We start from the raw sequence: 19336 nt of genomic DNA on the forward strand, positions 1-19336 counted from the left end.
CTGAGTGGCTGGAAAGCTGCCTAACAAAGACTTGGAGGTGTTGATGGACAGTTGACTGAATACAAGCCACTGTGTGCCCAAGAAGGCCAACAATATCCTGGCCTGTATCAGGATTAGTGTGACCAGTAAGCCCAGAGAAGTGATTGTCCCCCTGTACTCAGCACTAGTTAGGCCACACCTTGAGCACTGTGTTCAGTTTTGGGACCATCACTCCAAGAAAGACATTGAAGTGCTGGAGCAGGTCCAGAGAAGAGTAATGAAGCTGGTGAAGGGTCTAAAGTTCAAGTCTTCTGAGAACTGGCTGTGGGAACTGGAGTTTTTAGTCTGGACTAAAGGAGGCTGAGGAGAGACCTTCTCACCCCCTCTAACTCCCTGAAAGGTGGTTGTAGTGAGGTGGGTGTGGGTCTCTTCTCAGTAACAACTGATAGGACAAGGGTAAATGGCCTCAAGTTGCACCATGGAAGAGGTTTAGGTTGGGTATTAGAAGAAACTTCTTGACTAAAAGCGTTCTCAAAGACTGGAACAGGCTCCCTAGGAAGATGGTTGAATCCCCATCCCTGGAGGTCCTTCAAAGATGTGTAGATTATGGTGCTGAGGGACAGTTTAGCACCAGACTTGGTAGAGACTGGTTGGACCTGATGACCTTAAAGGTCTTTTCCAACCAAAACAATTCTATGGTTCTGTGTTCTTAGGGTCTGTAATGAGCTGCTTCAAACTACCGCTTATTAATAACTTCTTCTTTTAGTTTTTCTGCAAGCATTTTTCTCTTCTGTAGCAATCTTTGCTTCTCCTCTGACATTTCCTAAAATGAAAATGAAAAAACACTGTAATTAACATGTGGTTTTCCAGGTGGGTGTTCTGACTGCTAACCAGATGTGAGAGCCTCATCAGAGAGCAGTCCTTCAAAATCACCTTCTCTCCAGAAGGATTTTTCAGAATGATTACTGTTCCTTTTGTTGAACAGTGGATCCCAGGACTTTTTTTTTCCCAATACATTGTACCAATCTTCTTGAGAGGACTAATTTCAGATTCAGCTGGCACTGCTTAGCTGTCCTGAAAGTTCCCCAATCAACAGTGGGGCACCTTTCAGCAACTATGAAAAACACCTAAGGCAATAGAAGAAGGTCCTTGGTCTTAAGTTTGTGCTCCGTAAAGAGTAACGACTTCTGTTTAAAAAACCAAAGCTATTACACCGTATATGTGGGGTTTACAGTCTTCTAGTAATTTCCTCTGTTGTGTTGAGCATTTTCCAGGCATTTCTTTTCATAGAAATGTAGATCAGACTGTTTGTGGCAAATTGCATTGTGATAAACTTTTTTTGTTAATGTTGGTTTTGGTGGGTTTTTTTTCTCATAAAGATCTCTGTAATGGGAGGGATTTCTTCTGTCATAGCATTCTGGGTATTTTTATGTCCGTACTTTCTCCAACAAGATTTACTGCTTTTTTCCCCAAAGTGTATTTTCTATCATCCCCATGGTAAAAGGATGTTTGTGATTTTTAGCACTCGTTTTAAATCAAGGACTATGGTGGTTAATTCACCGAGTAAATTAAGTGTCCCTGAACAGAGAACAGCTTTCAGACAACACAAGCTCTTGTGGAGGGGCACCCAAAAGCACCCCATTCTCCTGTCCCACATGCTCGCAACCCTTCTACAGACTTCACAGATGAGAGTAGCCTCTACCCCTCAGAGTGCCCTGTCTTTCTAAAAGGTTTCATTAGCACATCACTTCAGTTCTTCATTTGGAATAGGCACGAAACTCTCAGAAGAGAGCAAAGTAACAGAGCAAACCTGTTACCTCTCTAAAACAAGACTTTGCAAAAGAAAAGTACTTTTCCCCATTTCAGCTGGAGATTTAAGGATGTCCAAACGACAGATCACAGATCAATAGAGCTGTTCATAGTCATATGAGTTGGTGATGCTGAAGCAAAGTAACAGTAATCACTAATAGATCTAGCCTACTGAAAATACATGCCTGCTATTTCCTCCATTTGTTTATCCTGTAACAACATTCAGCAGCAGCACTGACATGTTCACTGAAATCAGCTGTGTTTTTTAGGAAGTGGTCAGGATGATTAAAGTGTTCGAATCCTTCACCTCTTTAGGAGATGGTTCCTCCTCTTTCTGGTCAGTGTCTGCTGGTAACAGTACGTTATTTCTTGACTCTTTCTTTGTAGCCATCAGCATATCTCGTTTTTTCTTAAGGTAATCCTCTCGTTGCTTCAGATGCTGTTCTTCAACTTCTGATAAACTCTAGATAAGATTTTTAAATTAGTTTTCGGGATGCATGTTACATGAGATAAAAACATTTACATGTTACTTGCCTCCAAAATCACTAGCTGAAAAAAATCCAAGTTGAAGTTTCAAGCCAGAGCTGTCTACTAAGAAATTATCACAGGACAAATGCTGAATGGTGAATTCCATTCTAACTATAGAATGATGAGCTGAACTTTATTGTAGTTAACTGGTGACTACCATACAACAGTGTTTGTATGCTGGTTAAAACAGAAAACAAACCCACCTGATTACAATAGTAGAAAACAAATATTTAAAAGTAATCTTATCTTTTTGCATTCTAGCTCTGTTTGGAGGTTTTTGTTGTTGGCTTTACACTTACCAGTCCTTTTGTCCCAGCTTTTTGTGCTGCATTTTCTGAACACTTTCCAGATGACCTTTTCTTAGTGTCCTCTTTCCCCTTGGTGCAGGATGGCTGAGGTAAGCTTTCTGGTCCTTTCTGTAATGGGTGTACTGGTTTTAAGTCTTTCCTCGCAGGTTTCCAAGGTTGCTCTGAACAGCAATTTTGCAGAGGAAACAATTAGAAAGAATATATCAAATAAAAATCATCCTTTCTCCCAATATCCAGATATCTCTTCTGACGAAACATGAAAAAAAAATTACCACATTTCTCTTTTTACTAATACCACATTCATTTAAAAAACATAGGTACTGTATTTGCACTATGAAAGCCATTAAATAATGCTTTATATTATCAGTACTTCTACTGCAATGAATTGTAAATTACTGCCCAACACTTGTAAATTTCATATTCACTGTTCCAACAATCAGTTCACACTTTCAATTTCTGTTTTGGCGAGCTGAGACAGTAATCAGCAGCTTATAAGGTACACTTCAGCCAACTGCAAGTGCAAGTGTCCAGCTTTCAGCTTCAAGGAAAGAAATCAGAGAATACCATATTAAAACGAACGGGAGAGGGGGTAGGCGAAGCTCAAGAGATGCAAAGCATTACACTGACACAGCTCAGTTAATCCTCTTCAGAACTCCCCTTGCCCAGCATGAGGATATAGTGGGAACCCACCAGGTTTCTGAGCCTGGCATGGCAGCCAGATGGGCTGGCTGGTGGTGCCAGGGGAGCTCTGCGTGGCTGTGGTGCAAACCAGGCTTGGGCAACTCCCTATCAAGCTGTGTGCAACAGGCATGGTACTCTGTTCACCACTTGCTTTTTTCTTGGACAAATGCTGCCTGTGCTGACCCAGAAAAGTAACTCTACTGATTCCAGGTGTGCCTTTCTGATCTCTGCCAAGGTTTGTTTTGCCTTTCATCCCACTGAACTCTACGGCATCTGAGATGGCATCAGAGTACTGACATGAGAGTCAAAACTCCTTCAGTTGACAGACTGTAGAGCAGGCTATGTTTTCAGAGCTTTACTAAGATTTCTCTTGACCTACAGCTATTCCCAGGTAAGTTGCTGTTCCTACTATATCTTTATCAGGAATGAAGAGACTTATTGACTGGTTAAAATACGCCTGAAAATATCCATATAGATGCAAGAATCCATACAATGAAATTGGAATTTTACTGTGTTCAGTCAGCCAGAGTCTATCTGTAAGGTCTACAAGTAACATTGTAACTGATAACTCTTCAGTTCTAAACTATGGATGTTTGCTGTAATGCTGAGAACTAACTTGCATGAGTATTAAGGTACAAATGCTTCCCTTGGTTTCCACTGGACAGATGGCAAAGATAGCTCCACTGACTCTACTGCAGGGTGAACACTATTCAATTGTTTAAGTTAGAGCAAGTAATTTTATTTAGGTCTTCAAAATTGCTGTGTGCTTTTAGTACAGAAAATTACAAGATAAGATTGTGGAAAGGTAGGAAGAAGATCAAATGAGAGGAAATATTCTTCAAAGTATGGGAAGCAAACCAGAACAGAAATATAAAACAAAGGTCAAGTTGAAGAACTTGCATTTCACAGAAGAATGTCTGCTGGAAGTCTTGATGCTCCAAAGAAGTCTTTTTGTGATGGATAAAAGTTATTAGAAGCACTGTGAGAGGTCAGAGTAGAAAATATCCTCACATAGGTGTCCGATTGAAAAGCAGAGGGAAAATGAAACCAAAATCCACACACTGCATGCCAAATACCTATGCCATCACCAACGTGATGATTAGGGAAAGCTACTTACCAGAAAGCAGTTCTTTGAACTGTGTTGTGTGTATGTAAACATACACTGCTGCTGTCCATATCGCAAACACTCAAGCTGGAGGTATTTGTGTCTGAGCAGTACCTGTAGGATGTGATCATAAGACCCTCAGTGTCACTTAACCAACAAGCCTGAAAAGACACTGAGAAAGGAAGGAAGGTGGGTAGTGAATGTACAAATAGACAGTGCATCTCAAAGAATGGATTCTTCTCCTTAGAGAACTTGTCTAGATGTACATCCACAATGTGTGTGACTAAGCAACAATCTCTTACATGTTGATTTCAAATCTCCTCAAAATACAAGCACCCAGGATCGCTCCAGATGCTGTGTCTTTCTTATCTAGGTCATACACATAGCTTGGTGTGAACATAAGTGAAGCTTTTGAAGCAGCTGTCCTGAAGGTATCAAGGGAAGTGTTCTCCAAGAATGCTGGAAAGACCCTTGCACTCCGAGGTGTTAAGCACAACCTTTACTATGACATTTCCCTTTCTGATCTCTCTATACTGAAACAAGTTGGGTGGTCAAAGCACAGAAAGAATAGTTTTGCAAGGTCTAGTCTGTATCTGTAAAGAGCTGACCAAGGTGAAATTAAGAAAATTAAGGCAACTGCCATTAAATCTGCTTATTTGGTCTCAAGGTGAAGGAAAAATAGCAAAAGGTAAGTAAAACTGCCATGTATCTAATGGAAAAGGAATGTATACCAGACTGGAGGAAATGAAAACAAAGCAAGAACTTCTTCCATTTCCTGACTCTGAGAAATGGTTCATGAAAAGGCCATGCTGCCAAGGCAGCTAATAACTCCCTAAGAATGGGGTTCCTCCAAGGAAGGTGAGCTGTCCTGTTCCTCAGTAATGGCAACCCTACGGGTAGGAACACAGAGCCAGGGCCTGAGCACAGGTCTAGAGGGCTGTGAGGTGAGAGAAGAGCCACTCTTCTGCTACCGTTGAGGGATACAAACTGTTAGTGACAAGTTCTTGCTGTTTCCATTCCCACAGTTGTATCTGGCACCAGAGAAAGGAAGTTATGCAGAGGATATGATCCCATTATCCAGGATGAATTTCTAGTTCCATGTTTTGGAAGCAGGCATGAAGAGACTGGTCCGGAGGGTAGTCCTCAGTGTGAGGAAGAGATCTGGAAGACGATTCCCCAGTACAGATTCTTCTTGATTTTTGCCACCACTACTCAAAACCACTTTTCTAGATGATAGTGGAGGATAAGCTGTGACAAAACTTTCTCAGTAGTCTCTATGGATGACTGTGCTGCCACAAGATGCCAGTTCTACAAGCATCAAGATCTCCTGTCTCTCAAGTATAGGATTAAGTGCTGCAGACAAAGTATTTCCTAGGAATGTGCTTTCCTCCTGAGCTAGGAAAACAGCCACAGCAGGACAGACACAGTTTAGTGGTGCTGTTGCAAGGTGGCACTACTATGCAAAATAAGAGTAAAAGCAGGCTAGGAGAAGACTGAAAGGCTTTCTACAGGCTTTCTGCGTACTTCCAAGGGTGAGAGGGTTTGAGAAGAGTTTGAATAAAGATAATAATAAGAAGAGTTTGAATAAAGATAATAAACCCTCAGCAGACAGAAGTCTAAAGAGGGGAAGAAGACAATATTTAAGAGGTCAGTGACACCCTTTTGTTCTTTAAGTTTCCTGATATGAAACATACTAACTCAGTTCAAATTAACAGAGGGTCCTACAACCACTTCATCTGTCAACTGCCATGAAATAGAAAAACAAGGACCAAGTATGTCCCAAAGGTATGACCGACATGAAAAGCATCCAGCTCAAGTGTCTGTGATATGAAAGCTTCCAGTGTGAAGGCATACAGAGACAAGACACAGGAAAAATACAAGTAAGGACAAGCGCAGACTATTATTTCCCCAAGTTGGAATTACATTTTTGGAAGTGATTTTAGAACATTAAGTTACAAATTTCTCACGAACTCGTAAGACAGCAGATTCCACTGATGCAGCCTGGTTTTGAAGATTACCCATGTATACACATAGATGCGTGTGTGCACGCGTACACACGTCCTGAACAGGTCAGCACCTTTGTGCTGGTGCTGCAGCACAAACATCCCAAGAGCATCTCTATCACAATCAGCAATTATTTTTTTTCTTCTCTCTGTAAAAGCACTGGCTTGCTCATGCTCTCCAGAAAATATTAACCTATAAGACAATTCACACAATTTTCGCTACATAACTTGGGTAAAGTTCAAGACTATTTAAAAGAGGTCTCTTTAGTAATTAGGTTGGTAAATGCCAAAATCCCACTCAAAGCCAAAAAGCTAAAATTGAAAAGATTAAACAAAAATCTGAACCAAAGGCAAAACAATTCAGTTTGGTGGTCTGATGATTTGGCTTGGATGAATTTTAGCAGTTTAAGGCTGGTTCCTGCAGAAATATTTGATTGCTATCAACAAATGTTGTACAATCATAAATTAAATGTCTGATGACCACACAAAGGAAGAGAAAGCATAATTTTTAAAATTAATGATTCATAGCTGCTTACAGGGAGAATACTATTCTTAACAGTAGTGACAGCATAAGCACAATAAATAGAGAGATGAAAGCTGTTGTTAAGACTCCTGTATTTCTCCTCCATTTGGAGACAACTTATATGACCAAATAATTAACGACTCAGGTTGTAGGACATTCCTGCAGTGCAAACAGCCTGCTCAGAACAGGGCTAACCGCAAGATTGAGATGGCTTACTTGCTGCCTCATCCATCTTCCTACAATCTTGGGATGAATGGGACTATTCAATAATCTGAAAACAATATTATACTGCACACTCAGCATTGAAATTTCCAGTAAAATTACCTAATGGAAGTTTTGGAGTTTCTCCAGAAGCATCAGCTCTCTCAGTGAACTCCTTGACTTTTACAGCTTCTCTCAGATCTCCTGAAAAACTGTAGGTAACATCTGGTGATTTACATCTGGCATGTGCCTTAAATTTAAAAACAAACAAAGCCAAGCATTACATTTCTTGGCACTTTACTGCAGGCATTAAACTGTCAGCAGAAAGCAAGCTCCCAGAAGAACTTTCAGTTAGAACCATGGTGTTTATACACTGCATTGTCAAACTGAACAAAAGCAAACTACTTACTATGTTTTACTGCTGCAAAAGTTCTTACCGGCTTACAGTCATAAGCCACCAGTTGTTATTTTAGTTCAAAACCTGCTCCCTAATCAACAGTCAGAATTTAGTGTGTTAGGTAAATAGGTATTTTGTTTCCCAGCTACATATATATATAACACAGAGATTTTTTTCGTCACACTTTGCCTGTGACTTTCAACCAGATGTCTGTCCACAAGCAAAATACAATGCAGCAAGAAAACTGTCACATTAAGGGTAAGATCCTGATGTCTGCCTGTTTCAGAGTCCAGAACTCTTGCTGAAACTATTTGGCAAAATTAACATCTGGCTCTCTTTCAAGTACTCCAGTAAGAACTTGCTCTGACACAAGTTCAGAAAGGTGAGCTTGACTTGAAGCCTCTGTAATCTGGCTTGTTTATCAAGAATATTGATACTCTTGGCTAGTCTATACAGATTTGGATAAGCCTGCATCCAAATATAACTTGACTTCTTCAAATGAGCCAAACCTTGCATTTCTCAGATGTTTTGTAAGAAATCTGGTAGAACAGGTGACTCATTTCCTGGAATCTAACATTGCAATATGGGAAAGTAGAGTTTGTTTACCACTTTTCTACAGTGTCAGACACTGGGAGAGAGGTTTAATTTGGTAAAGTACCCCAGCTGTTCCAGACTTGGATTCAATAGCACAGCTATCACTTGATTTCAGGAGTAGGGCTGGAAATAGTGCCAAACTCTGTAGTATCTACATTTAGTTTCCAGGTGGTTTACTTTATCAGTTCAGGCTGAAGCAGTGTTTTCTCTTGCCAAATTTAGTATGCTCAATTTATTAATGACAGGAAAGAACAGAAGAGTTATTCCCTTTTCAAACAGAAATCCAGCTATTTTTCATCTGTTTTCCCAGTCAAAGGGAGCTTTATTTACAGCTATGTTTTCACTGTAGTTAATTTCAGCTTGTTTCTAAGCTGCTGAATGCTGGTCTCCATTTACATTCAGTTACCTTTCTGAATGCTCTACTCTGATGGAAACCAAGCAATGGTCTAACTTGGAGAGGATTTCTGCTTTCTGGTGATTACGTTCTGGCAATATTGTGTGGACTTAATGAATAACTACATGGTCTAGGAAGTGATCCTTAAAATTCCTGAAGGATTATGAATGCTGTAATCTTTAAGAAGCTTACACTTTGAAGTCCCTTTGATCTTGACAGTACTAGTAATTCAGATGTTCCCTGGATCTGAAAGGTTGACAGGATTTCAGAATTCAGATACGGTTGAAGCAACATGCATATCATGTGAGTTCCACCAAATGACTGATGGTTAAGAGTATCATGTTATCATGTACAGCTCTAGTGTCATCCAAAAAAAATTGTAAACAACAGAGCAGACCTTTCAAAAAGAAGTGTCAGTAAGACCTTCATGACAGACCTTTTGTTAGCTTAGTATGTACACATTGCCTTGAAGTGATAGAGTTGACACCCAGGACAGGGATATCCAAATATTTCTTAATGATCAGCATCTGGAAAGGTAAGATACTCACTTCTTCATTCCTTTTCCTTTCTTGTTCTATTTCATATTCTTCCTTTGATTTCCTGCAACACAAAATATGAATAAATACTTCAGACATCTTTAGTATCACTAACTTGTAGTTAAATTTCGCACTGCTTAAATATATGAGGACTATCAAAACCATTATGGGAAAATGTGAACTTGTTAGTGTCCAAAATACTTCCGTAACTTAAATAAAAAATCACTCTTAATAGAAACAAATAAGCATGATAAATATACAGAACCTACCATCCTCAGTCTATCATTCCTTTTGAAAAAATAACAGTGTAAGAATTCTGAGGGCTTATCTATCCCTTGTTTTATTTGCTGGTTTAAAGACAGAGAGGGAAGTATTCCAGAATACAGATGAAAAATTGTAACTTTAATATAACCTGAATGGATCAATCTGCTATTATTTAAGATTATGTTTACATATGTGTGAACTGCAAGTGGAGGAGCATCTACGGAAGTCATACCAGTCCTCACACAGTTTCTTAGATCATAGCAACAGTCATTGAACACAACTAGGAAGGAAGTTTTAGAAAGGAAAAAAAGTAGAATTTGCCTTTCCAAGGCTTTAATATTTAGGGTGTTCCCTTGACTGGATTACAGCAAGTGTGTTCCTGTTGTCCAGAGGCAAGTAATCCAGGTCTAATTATAAGTCTAACTGGAGACTCGGGGGAAAATGGGAATTGCAGTGTTTTTAAAGTTACGCATCATTCCATGTATCACCAAGACAGTTCAGTAAGGTGGAGCAGTTATCTCTAAGATTTAAATATTCCTGATCACAGACAATGTCTAGCACCACTCACTTTCTCTTAGGCAGGACTCTGACAAGAACAATCATGAGGGGATCTGATCAATGGGTATAAATATCTGAGGGGTGGGTGTCAAGTGGAGGGGGCCAGGCTCTTTTTGGTGGGTCACAGTGATAAGACAAGGAACAATGGGTTCAGACTTGAACATAGAAGATTTCACCTCAACATGAGGAGAAACTTCTTTAAGTGAGGGTGATGGAGCACTGGAACAGGCTGCCCAGGGGGTTGTGGAGTCTCCTTCTCTGGAGACTTTCAAAATCCACCTGGATGCATTCCTGTGCAGACTACCCTAAGGGATCCTGTTCTGGCAGGGGGGGGTTGGACCTGATGATCTCTTGAGGTCCCTTCCAGCCTCTGATATACTGTGACACTGTGATCTGTGTGATGAAGGGAGTTTCCTGGAAAAGGCTAAAAGAGTTAGGCCATTCATGCTTTTATTTTTCTAATTTAAAATAACAAAGTAGGACTGATTAATTTTTTACCTTAGAACCTCCCTCAGTATTTTCATTTCTTCTTGTTCAATTTCACTGAATACATCAGAACCCTCTGTCAAACAGTCAGGCAATACACCTGTTAAAAAAAAAAAAAAGCAATGTTTATACATTTATTTAAAGAAAATTATCCTTCATTTGGCATCATTCTTCAGGTGGAGAGGAGAAAGAAAGAATGAAAGAACAAAATGAAACAACAAAAACACCCGACAAATCCAACATCTAATTCTTTGTACTTGTTTCCAAAAACATTTTAGACCTTGAGCATCAAGTTGCTAGCAGCAAAAAGGCGAAGCATTATGAACATGGAAGTTTTGACATCTAAAGCATAAGCTTTACATCATACATTGACCGTTTTATGGGATTTCCTATAGACTGCAATCCAGCCATGGCTGATCGAACCATTTTAAAATTCATCTGTTATGTGAAACCTGAAATTTAAATTTATTCCCTGAAAAAAACATGCATGCAGTAAGAAGAAAATGATGAGTAAAACTAAAAACAGAGAAAAAAGAAAGGGGTAGACAAAAATCCTTTGAGAAACATCAACAGAGCAGCAGAGTTGGGTGTAAATTATTTTCTCTTCTTTAAAAGCAGGTATGTATCAGCATGATGAAGGCCACAACTTCTTTCTATATGGGCTTTTCATATGCAACTGTACAGTGAAAACTGCAAAATATAGCATAATTCAAACTACCAGTATGGTCACTGAGGTAATTATTTCAATACTCAATATTATCTCCAAAATTCTTTAGCACAAAAAGCAAGTCAAGTTTCACAGAAAAAATTAAACAGGAAAACAGAATTGAAAAAAATATTCTAGTTTAAAAAGGAATATAGACAGCTGTCACTGAGAATACAAGCCCAGGACTAAATATTGAAATCTTCACCCCAGTAAAATCAGCTGTGTGTTTTCCATTAAGCTGAACTGGAATTAAACCACTATCCTTTATGAACAGATTACACAGTCACCAAAACAACACTAAAAGATGAAAAATGAAACCCCACATTTACCACTTCTTACCATTTCTTTCTTTAATGATTCTAATAGCTTGCAACTGCATTTCAATATTTTTCTGTACCATCATTTTTTTAAATAGTCTAAAATCTTCTGCTGCCAATACTGTTTGCAAAATGGCCTGTTATGGGAAGAGAGGCACAAAGTTAAAAACTATAGAGAAATTATAAACATCTCAGTCCACTTGAAATTATATTAAGATTGCTATTCTGTGGAGCATGTTTTTTATAATTAATTCTCCTGTCTACTTTTTCCTGCCATACAAGTTGAGCTAGCAAAGAAAAGAAGGTTTATGTTTTTAGATCAACATGTTTACATACCATTACCACAAAACCTGGAGACTTTCCCAGTGTAAGTTTAAAACTGCAATTTATTTGAGTTACTGAACAATGTCTTGTTTTAATCTTTGTCTGCTACTATAAGTAGACTGAAGGCTACCATAACGCTGGCAAATATGCAAATAAAGGTGGCAGAAACACCCTAAGTTTAGAGGTTTATTTTAGTAAATTAGAAGTATAAATGGTGAATCTCAAAAGGTGTCTGACACCACACAAATATCTGTCATTATGTTCAACATGTGCATTTTCCTGGTCAAAGAAACATTCTCTGTTTAAAAAAAAAAAAAATCACAATTTTAACAAGAAAACCTCTCCAAGTTTCATCTTCACCCTAGTGTATTAGTGAAAATATAAAGCTAAAAAATAATTCTATATACCTGTGAAGTGTGTGTCTTTGCAAGAGGAGATGAAAAAGCTTCTTGAAATTTCTCTTCATTGATTCCAACTTCTTTAAGATAGTCTTCTAGTAATTTTTCAACCTGTAAGAAAATATAAACCTTACTTTCCAAGAAGTTTTTCCCTAAGAATCCTATGCATTTTTTCCATAATTGTACATTGTATTTTTTAAACTCAAAGGAAAACTATTGTGATAGTACAACTGATTTTCCTGATATATCAGGATTTCTTTACTTTTATGAACAGTTTTAAATAAGCATTTTTGTTGCTATATTTGATTACTACTTAACGTAGCTTCTCCAGTCCCACTTCTCTACCTTTTCCACAGCCTCCTGCCTAGTATTTCTAGTCATTTTTTGCCCCAGTCTGTGTGCCCGAAACCCTTTAGGTGTTAGAGCAAAAATGGACATTGGTCCATATTTATTCAATTGATGCTTTTTAACATCAAATATTACAGCTTTGTTTAAAAAAAAAATACTTCTGCATGCATTGGTTTAGAGGTATTTTAAGCACAGCCAAAAACCTCCTGTAGCTTTTCCTGACAAAGTTAATTCAAAAGATTCACCAGACTTATTAGTGAACAAAATACAAATGTTCTCAACACATTGTGCTGTTTGTCACTTTGTCAGAAAACACAAGTATCATCAAGCTTTTAAGTCAAATATTTTAGCTAGTGGAAAAATATGTGACAGCATAAGAGATGATACTGTGTGATAGTTTCTTTTCTACATATCTGCTGTTTAAGCATATAAATGCCCATGACAACTAGGACTCAAAGGATTTCTAAGTAACTTATAATAGGCAGTATCAGGAAATTCTGAATAACAGAGACAACACAATTGGAAACACTACGTTAACATTTAATTTTTTTTTCTTAGAAATCTACCACAGATAGTAAATGATGCTCACCAGAGCTTGGTATTCCTGGTAAATTTCTGTATAAGACAACTTGCTTTCTTCTTCATCATCAAAAACTGTGGAAAATAATCAAAACACACATATTTTTGAGTTAGTGTACAAACCACAAATTAACTTATGCCTTAGACAGAAAGATTAATCTTTACAAGGTAATCTATTTAATCATATGGTAATCTAGGTGATGATTGATTAGGATAGTAATAATAACAATGTATTTTTCCACATGTTCAGGCTAAGCATGTACTTCTGGTAATTTAATGTAATTAAAATTCCAAATTTAATACTGGGAAAACTTACCTTCAGAACAGAAGCAGATTTCTAAGCAAGCTGAGGATCCAGTTGATATATACGTTAAAAACTAAAATATAATACAAGAACCTCACCTCCATGTGAACTTGCTCTAAGTTAGCAGGTAACATACTTAAAGCACGACATTTCTCTCTCCATGTATTTGACTTAAACCAAATTTATTTAGCGACAAGCCGAGGTGATGCAGGAAATCAAGGCCTGGCCTGCATAAAAGCAGATAACCTAAAAAAGGAGATCTGCTATAGGTGAGATGGTTTTTATCCATCCTGGTTTAGACAAAATGGGCATCTGTATCGCATACACCATATTACTCATACTCATATAAAGTCTTTACTGGAAATACCATAGAATTGTAGAATTGTTTCTGATGGAAAAGACCTCTAAGATCATCAAGTCCAACGGTCAGTCAATCCAATACAGATTCAGATTGCATAAGGTTGGAAGGTCATCAAAGGTCATCTTGTCCGACCCCCCTGCAGTGAGAGCAAGGACACCTCCAACTAGATTAGGCTGCCCAGGGCCACATGAAGTCTGATCTTGAATGTCTCCAGGGCCAGGGCAGCCTGTTCCAGTATTCTACCACCCTTTGTAAAGAACTTCCTCCTTATGTCCAACCTAAATCTACCCTGCTCCAGTTTAAAACTATTGCCCCTTGAGCTATCACTACAAGCCCTTCTAAACAGTCCTTTCTCAGGCTTCCTGTAGGTCCCCTTCACTTATTGAAATGCAATTATAAGGCCTTCCCAGAGACTTCTCTTTTCCAGGTTGAACAGCCCCAATTCTTTCAGCCTGTCTTCGTAAGAGAGGTGCTCCAGCCCTCTGACTATCTTTGTGGCTCTCCTTTGGACCACTCCAGCAGGTCCATGTCTCTCTTGTGCTGGGGGCCCCAGAGCTGGATGCAGCACTCCAGGTGAGGTCTCATCAGAGCAGAGTGGCAGAATCACTTCTCTTGACCTGCTGTCCATGCTTTTGATGCAGCTCAGGATGCCTTTGGCCTTCTGGGCTGCAAGTGCACATTGTTGGCTCATGTCCAGCTTCTCATCCACCATTACCCCCTTGCCCTTTCCTGCAGGGCTGCTCTTAATCTCATCCTCTGCCAGCCTGTATTGATATCAAGGATTGCCCTGATCTAGGTGCAGGACCTTGCACTTTGTGTTATTGAATCTCATGAGATTCTCCTCAGCTCACCTCTCCATTCTGTCCCTCTGGATGGTACCCAACCTATCCTTCAGTCTTATCAACCTCTAAGGCATAAATCAGAGACCACCAAGGCTGTTAAACCACATGTTGAAGTGCCATGCTGACACGTTTTTTGAACACCTCCGGGGACTGTGACTCTTCTACCTCCCCTGGGTAGCCTGTGCCCATGCCTGACCACTCTTTCAGCAAAGAAATTTATCCTAGTATCTAATCAACTCCACACTGCAGAAGAGACAGAAGCAGTAAAGAAACCGAAAACTAGGATTTGGTGGGTTTTAATTTACATTATTTTCATGTCAGCAATGAACAAAGGTAATGTAAAACCTAGCAATTAGAGCACAGGCTTAGAAATAAGACCTCCTCAGCCCCCTTACAGATTAGCCACTGTATGTTGGACAAATCATTTCTCGTATGTATACTTTAAAAATTGCAATTCTGTTTAAATTGGTGAATGACTGTGATTATTCTTCACATATAGGTGACATCTGATGGAAGATGGTATTGATGCCCATTGAGTTAGTATAGCTTTCACACAGATTTGGAGTGACTTTTAGAAAGCATCATTTCCCAGCTGACAGCCCTGAGGCAATGTCACTCTGAGTCCTGACAAGATGTGATAACGCAAAGACGGTTGTCCCTAAACCAAAAAGTACTTGCATCACTTTCTAACAACCTAGAGCGACGCAATGACAGAAATCAAATCAAAGAGTTCAGGCTCTCTAAATAGACAGGGAAACTTGCTTTTGACAGAATCTGGAAAACCAGTATTTCCTTTTGTTTCATTTTTGGACAAAGGACAATTTTTAACGAAGATTTAATGAAGAGTTTAAAAAAAATAAATAAAAAGCTTTAAAACTATCTAAGAATAAATTGAAGTGGTAGAAAAAGTTAATCTTACTTTTACAAAACTGCAGCTCCTATGCAAGCTATGCACCCTCCCAAGTGCCTGAAGACAAGTTACTGCCTCTATTGTCTTCTGCATTTCTTTCCCTCTGGGGTACCTCCCTCACAACTCTGGCAGATCTCAACCTTGGTGTTTGTTTCTCTGTCCTTTGAACCCCCTATTGTTCCTTCCTGCTTTGGGTACCTGAAGGAAGGGTGACACAGAGATATTAATTCTCAGTCAGTATCCATGCCAATAGCTGGCCTCACACTGCCAAGGGGATGCATCCAAGTCCTCCTCTCCTTCCTCGGCCACAGGACAATACAAAAGCAGAGTGGAAAGCCTGCACAAATTGCTCTCTGTTCTCAGGCTCAGAACAGAAAGAGAATGAAGTACCATGTAAAGCAAGCTGCCTTCAGCATCTCCTTTGAGTCATGGCATTAAGGAGTACTTTGAAAGGAGACCTTGGATTTTCTTGAGTAAGGGCTTCTAAATCACATAGTCATAATTTTCCTTAAGATTCTGGCACAGAGTCTTTGGTTGCCTAACAGGAACAAAGCTCTGAAGAACCCCAGTATCAAGGTAAGCCAGAGGACCCAGATATCGTGGGAGTTCAACTCATAGTTTTCATGTTACAATCAAAAATCTTTGTTAGGAGCCCTCGAACAGGATAAGCATTAAGTTTGAGTTCTTCCCGCTAGTCTGAGACACTAACTCATTTCACCTCACAGAAATGAGCCCCTAAGTAAACCTGAGGGAACTCTTTCTTCCACCACCCCTGCCCCACCATCTTCACTTACTGATATGGCTCTGAGCTGGGAGGAAAGGGAGTCACAGGCAACAGTATTTGTTTTCATTCTTTCATACCTTGTCTTTATCTTCTGGTGCTCAGAACTATTATCAATCTTATCTATGCCCAAATGTTGTTTCAATTAATACATTGGAATCCCTGAATAAAACTGAAAAGCTGTCTCATCTTAAACCATGGATTTAACTTCAGTTTCACAACCACATGAAAAGAAATTAATCAAGCCATGATAAATTAATCAAGTCCCCAAGAAGAGGGAGGAAGAGGAACAGATAAAAAACCACTAGGACTGTTTATAAGTTGAAATGCAAGGACTAGACCCAAGTAACTATAGCTCTAAAATAAATTCCTTACATATCAATTACCAAAACTCAAATTCTATTTGTGAGGAATCACAGATTATTGACAAGTAATCAAATTCTTGCTAATTTTCTTGTTCAGATGAAAGATTAATTTTTTTGTGAATGAAAATTATTCTGTCCTGACAAAATACCTCAGTAAAAGCAATGGAATTAACACAGTACGTTTATAGAAAAGCAAAGCAAATCACACAGATATCTGCAGCTAAAACCTCACACTTACTTAAGTGTGCCTCTTATCAACTCTAGCATTGCAGGAACACTTATTTAGCCTTTTCTTTTTTCTCAGTATCTTGAGAGTTGTCCAACAGCACCCTATAGCACAAACAACACTTCAGAAGATCATTTACTGCAACCAATTTCTCTATTTTGTTTCTGTGATTTCTTACATAGAAACAAACTGGAAGGAAGCAACCAGCATATAAGCCTGCCTCACACTACATGGAAATTTACTGAGGTTCCATAAATCTTCTTACTGCCAGTAAATTCCCCTCAACCTTCTAAAGACAGATCATTGCTCCAGAGAGAGATAATCGATGCCTCTGATTCCTAAACCTAGACCCTTCGCATGATCATCGAAACGCATGGCCAACCTGAAGTTTAGCAGCCTTCCCAAGAGAAAACTTCAACTCTAAATTTCTCTACTGCTTCCTGGCTGTAAGGAGTCCAGCAGCTCTACCAGTCTCATTTCCCAATATCCTAGGGAGAGGTGTATGTGCTCACAATCTTCTTGCCTCATGCAAAGCTTGTGAAGGGCAGAAATGATGCAGAGTAGCTGAGAAGCAACTTGTTTAGAAGCTGTGAAGAAATTCTTCTTTACATCTAGCCTGAATCTCCCCACTTCCAGCTTTGTTCCATTCCCTCTGGTCCTGTCACTACTCGATATCTTATTATCTTATGAAATTATTCTGATTCCCTCAGTTACGTATTGAGGAAGAAAAGGAAATGTAATAGAGCTGCTTTCCAGCTAAACTCACATATAGGACCACACAGAAAACAGAACTGATGGCCATTGACATTTTAATGCTGTGATATTTTGAGAGGTACTAATTTACAGTTTCTCATCTTCTAACTGTCAAAACCCACAAAACTGCAGTAATTTAACTTCAGACCTTCTACTCTCCTGTCCTGCTGGCCAAATAGCAATTTTAATGGTTTCCTAAGTAAAAAAAACATTTAGTGATAGAAATGTAATAAAGACCTCCAACTGCTTTCTGGCCACGTCAGGTTATTATGCGCAGCAGAACGTAGAACTCGCTTGGGTGTCATGTTGTAAGCTCATGCCATAATCCCCCATATGAGCTAATGAATGCAAACTGCCGCATCCTGACAGGCGCTGTGCCTAGGGCACACTGACTGTCCGAGGGAGGCCCTCCCTCCCTAGACACGGCGGGAACGCGCGGGCCATGGCTGCGCAAAGCTTGACGAGCATTCCCGGGGGATCATACCCGATCAGCGCCCGTAGGGACCGTCAGGAACACCGGCCTGATGTGCCGAACGCCCACTGCCCGCACAGAACCACGGGGGCTGGTCCCACTGCGGCGCAGGGAGATCCCTGGCGCGTGTCGGCAGCGGCGGTAAGGAGCCGGGTCCGCTGTTTAGCGAGTCCCCCTGGCTGGGAGCCTCCCGCCGCCCTGCAGTCCCTCGGCCGCCCTGCAACCCGTCGTCCCCGCGACGTGCGCTGAGGCCGCTACCACGGCCCCCACTCTCAGCCGGCGGCGGGCCGACAGGCGAGCGGCCCCCAGCGAGGTCTGACAACCCTAGCGCATGCGCATCCTCCGCACCGGGAGGAAGAACAGGCCACTCCGCGGTGGGTCTGGGAGATCCGCGTTCCCCTGCTGCTGGGCCGAAGGGAGGCCGCCTCGATCTTACCGGGCCAAATTCTGCCGCTCACCTTCGCACTTCTGCTCCATGAACTCCAGGATGGGGATGGACCAGGCGGGTCCCCGCAAGAAGCCAGCGATTGTGTCTACCACCCACTCCACATCGCCCTCCTCTGCCTCTGCCGCCATGGCCGGACCGGCAAACAGCGCGGACGCGGCAGAGGTTGGAACGCCTGCCTGTCTCTATGGCAACCGGCGTCATGGCGCGGGCGCCTCACGTGGGTCCGGTGACAGCGGCGGCTACCGGCCGCGGCAGAGGGGCGGGGGCGGAGAGCTACCCTAGTGGTACCCCTGTAATCAGATCATGGCATGATGGTACAGAGGCGCGAAGTGAGAGCGAGGCCTGGCGCGGTGTAACCGCCTAATGCGGACCTAGACAAATACCGTGACTTGGACAAACCGTGGGCACCCTGAGGGAGAAGGTGATGTTTCTGAATGACAGCGACGGTAATTTAGCTCTCCCTGATTAAGTGGGGTAAGGGAGTGTAGGCCCTGTACACCAGTGAGATAGGAGATCAAGCTTGAAGTCAGCAGCTGCCTGGCCTGAGAGTGATGTGCTCTATAGTACTGAAAAGCTAACAAATTACAGTACTTGTTAACTTAAAAATTTAAAGGTGAGAGTAATAGAGCACAGAAACAGGCTGCAACTCCCCCATCTTTAGGGATAATGTGGATGTGATGGGACAAGGCCCTGATAAACTTCATATAAGATGGCCCTGTGCCTTCCAGAGATCCCCAGTTGTTATACAATTCTGTCAATCACAATTTTACAGTACAATAAAGTTTGGGTTCATATATTTGTCTTAATATAACAACAAAGATGTGGAGGATAATCCT

General features: G+C 40.5%; 1 protein-coding gene across 1 annotated transcript; it reads right to left on the reverse strand.

The window, feature by feature from the left end:
* Positions 1-715: 715 nt before the first annotated feature.
* CFAP36 (cilia and flagella associated protein 36) lies at positions 716-18628 on the reverse strand. The gene is made up of 10 exons (XM_054383753.1): positions 18511-18628; positions 13049-13113; positions 12121-12222; positions 11412-11526; positions 10379-10466; positions 9071-9122; positions 7261-7387; positions 2616-2785; positions 2096-2251; positions 716-802 (listed from the first exon to the last, which is right to left on the reverse strand). Exons 1-10 carry the CDS (start codon positions 18626-18628, stop codon positions 716-718), a joined length of 1080 nt encoding a protein of 359 aa, XP_054239728.1.
* Between the last annotated feature and the right edge of the window lie 708 nt (positions 18629-19336).

This window comes from Indicator indicator, chromosome 9 (genome assembly GCF_027791375.1).
Source record: "Indicator indicator isolate 239-I01 chromosome 9, UM_Iind_1.1, whole genome shotgun sequence".
In the NCBI taxonomy this organism is placed as follows: domain Eukaryota; kingdom Metazoa; phylum Chordata; class Aves; order Piciformes; family Indicatoridae; genus Indicator; species Indicator indicator.

Excerpts from the sequence above, each read along its gene's own strand:
- CFAP36 (XM_054383753.1), bottom strand. The coding sequence starts at position 18,628 with ATGGCGGCAGAGGCAGAGGAGGGCGATGTGGAGTGGGTGGTAGACACA. Across the intron at positions 7,388-9,070 it reads AAAGGAAAAGGAATGAAGAA|GCACATGCCAGATGTAAATC; the intron begins GTGAGTATCTTA and ends TTTAAATTTAAG. Across the intron at positions 2,252-2,615 it reads AAGCTGGGACAAAAGGACTG|AGTTTATCAGAAGTTGAAGA; the intron begins GTAAGTGTAAAG and ends AATCTTATCTAG.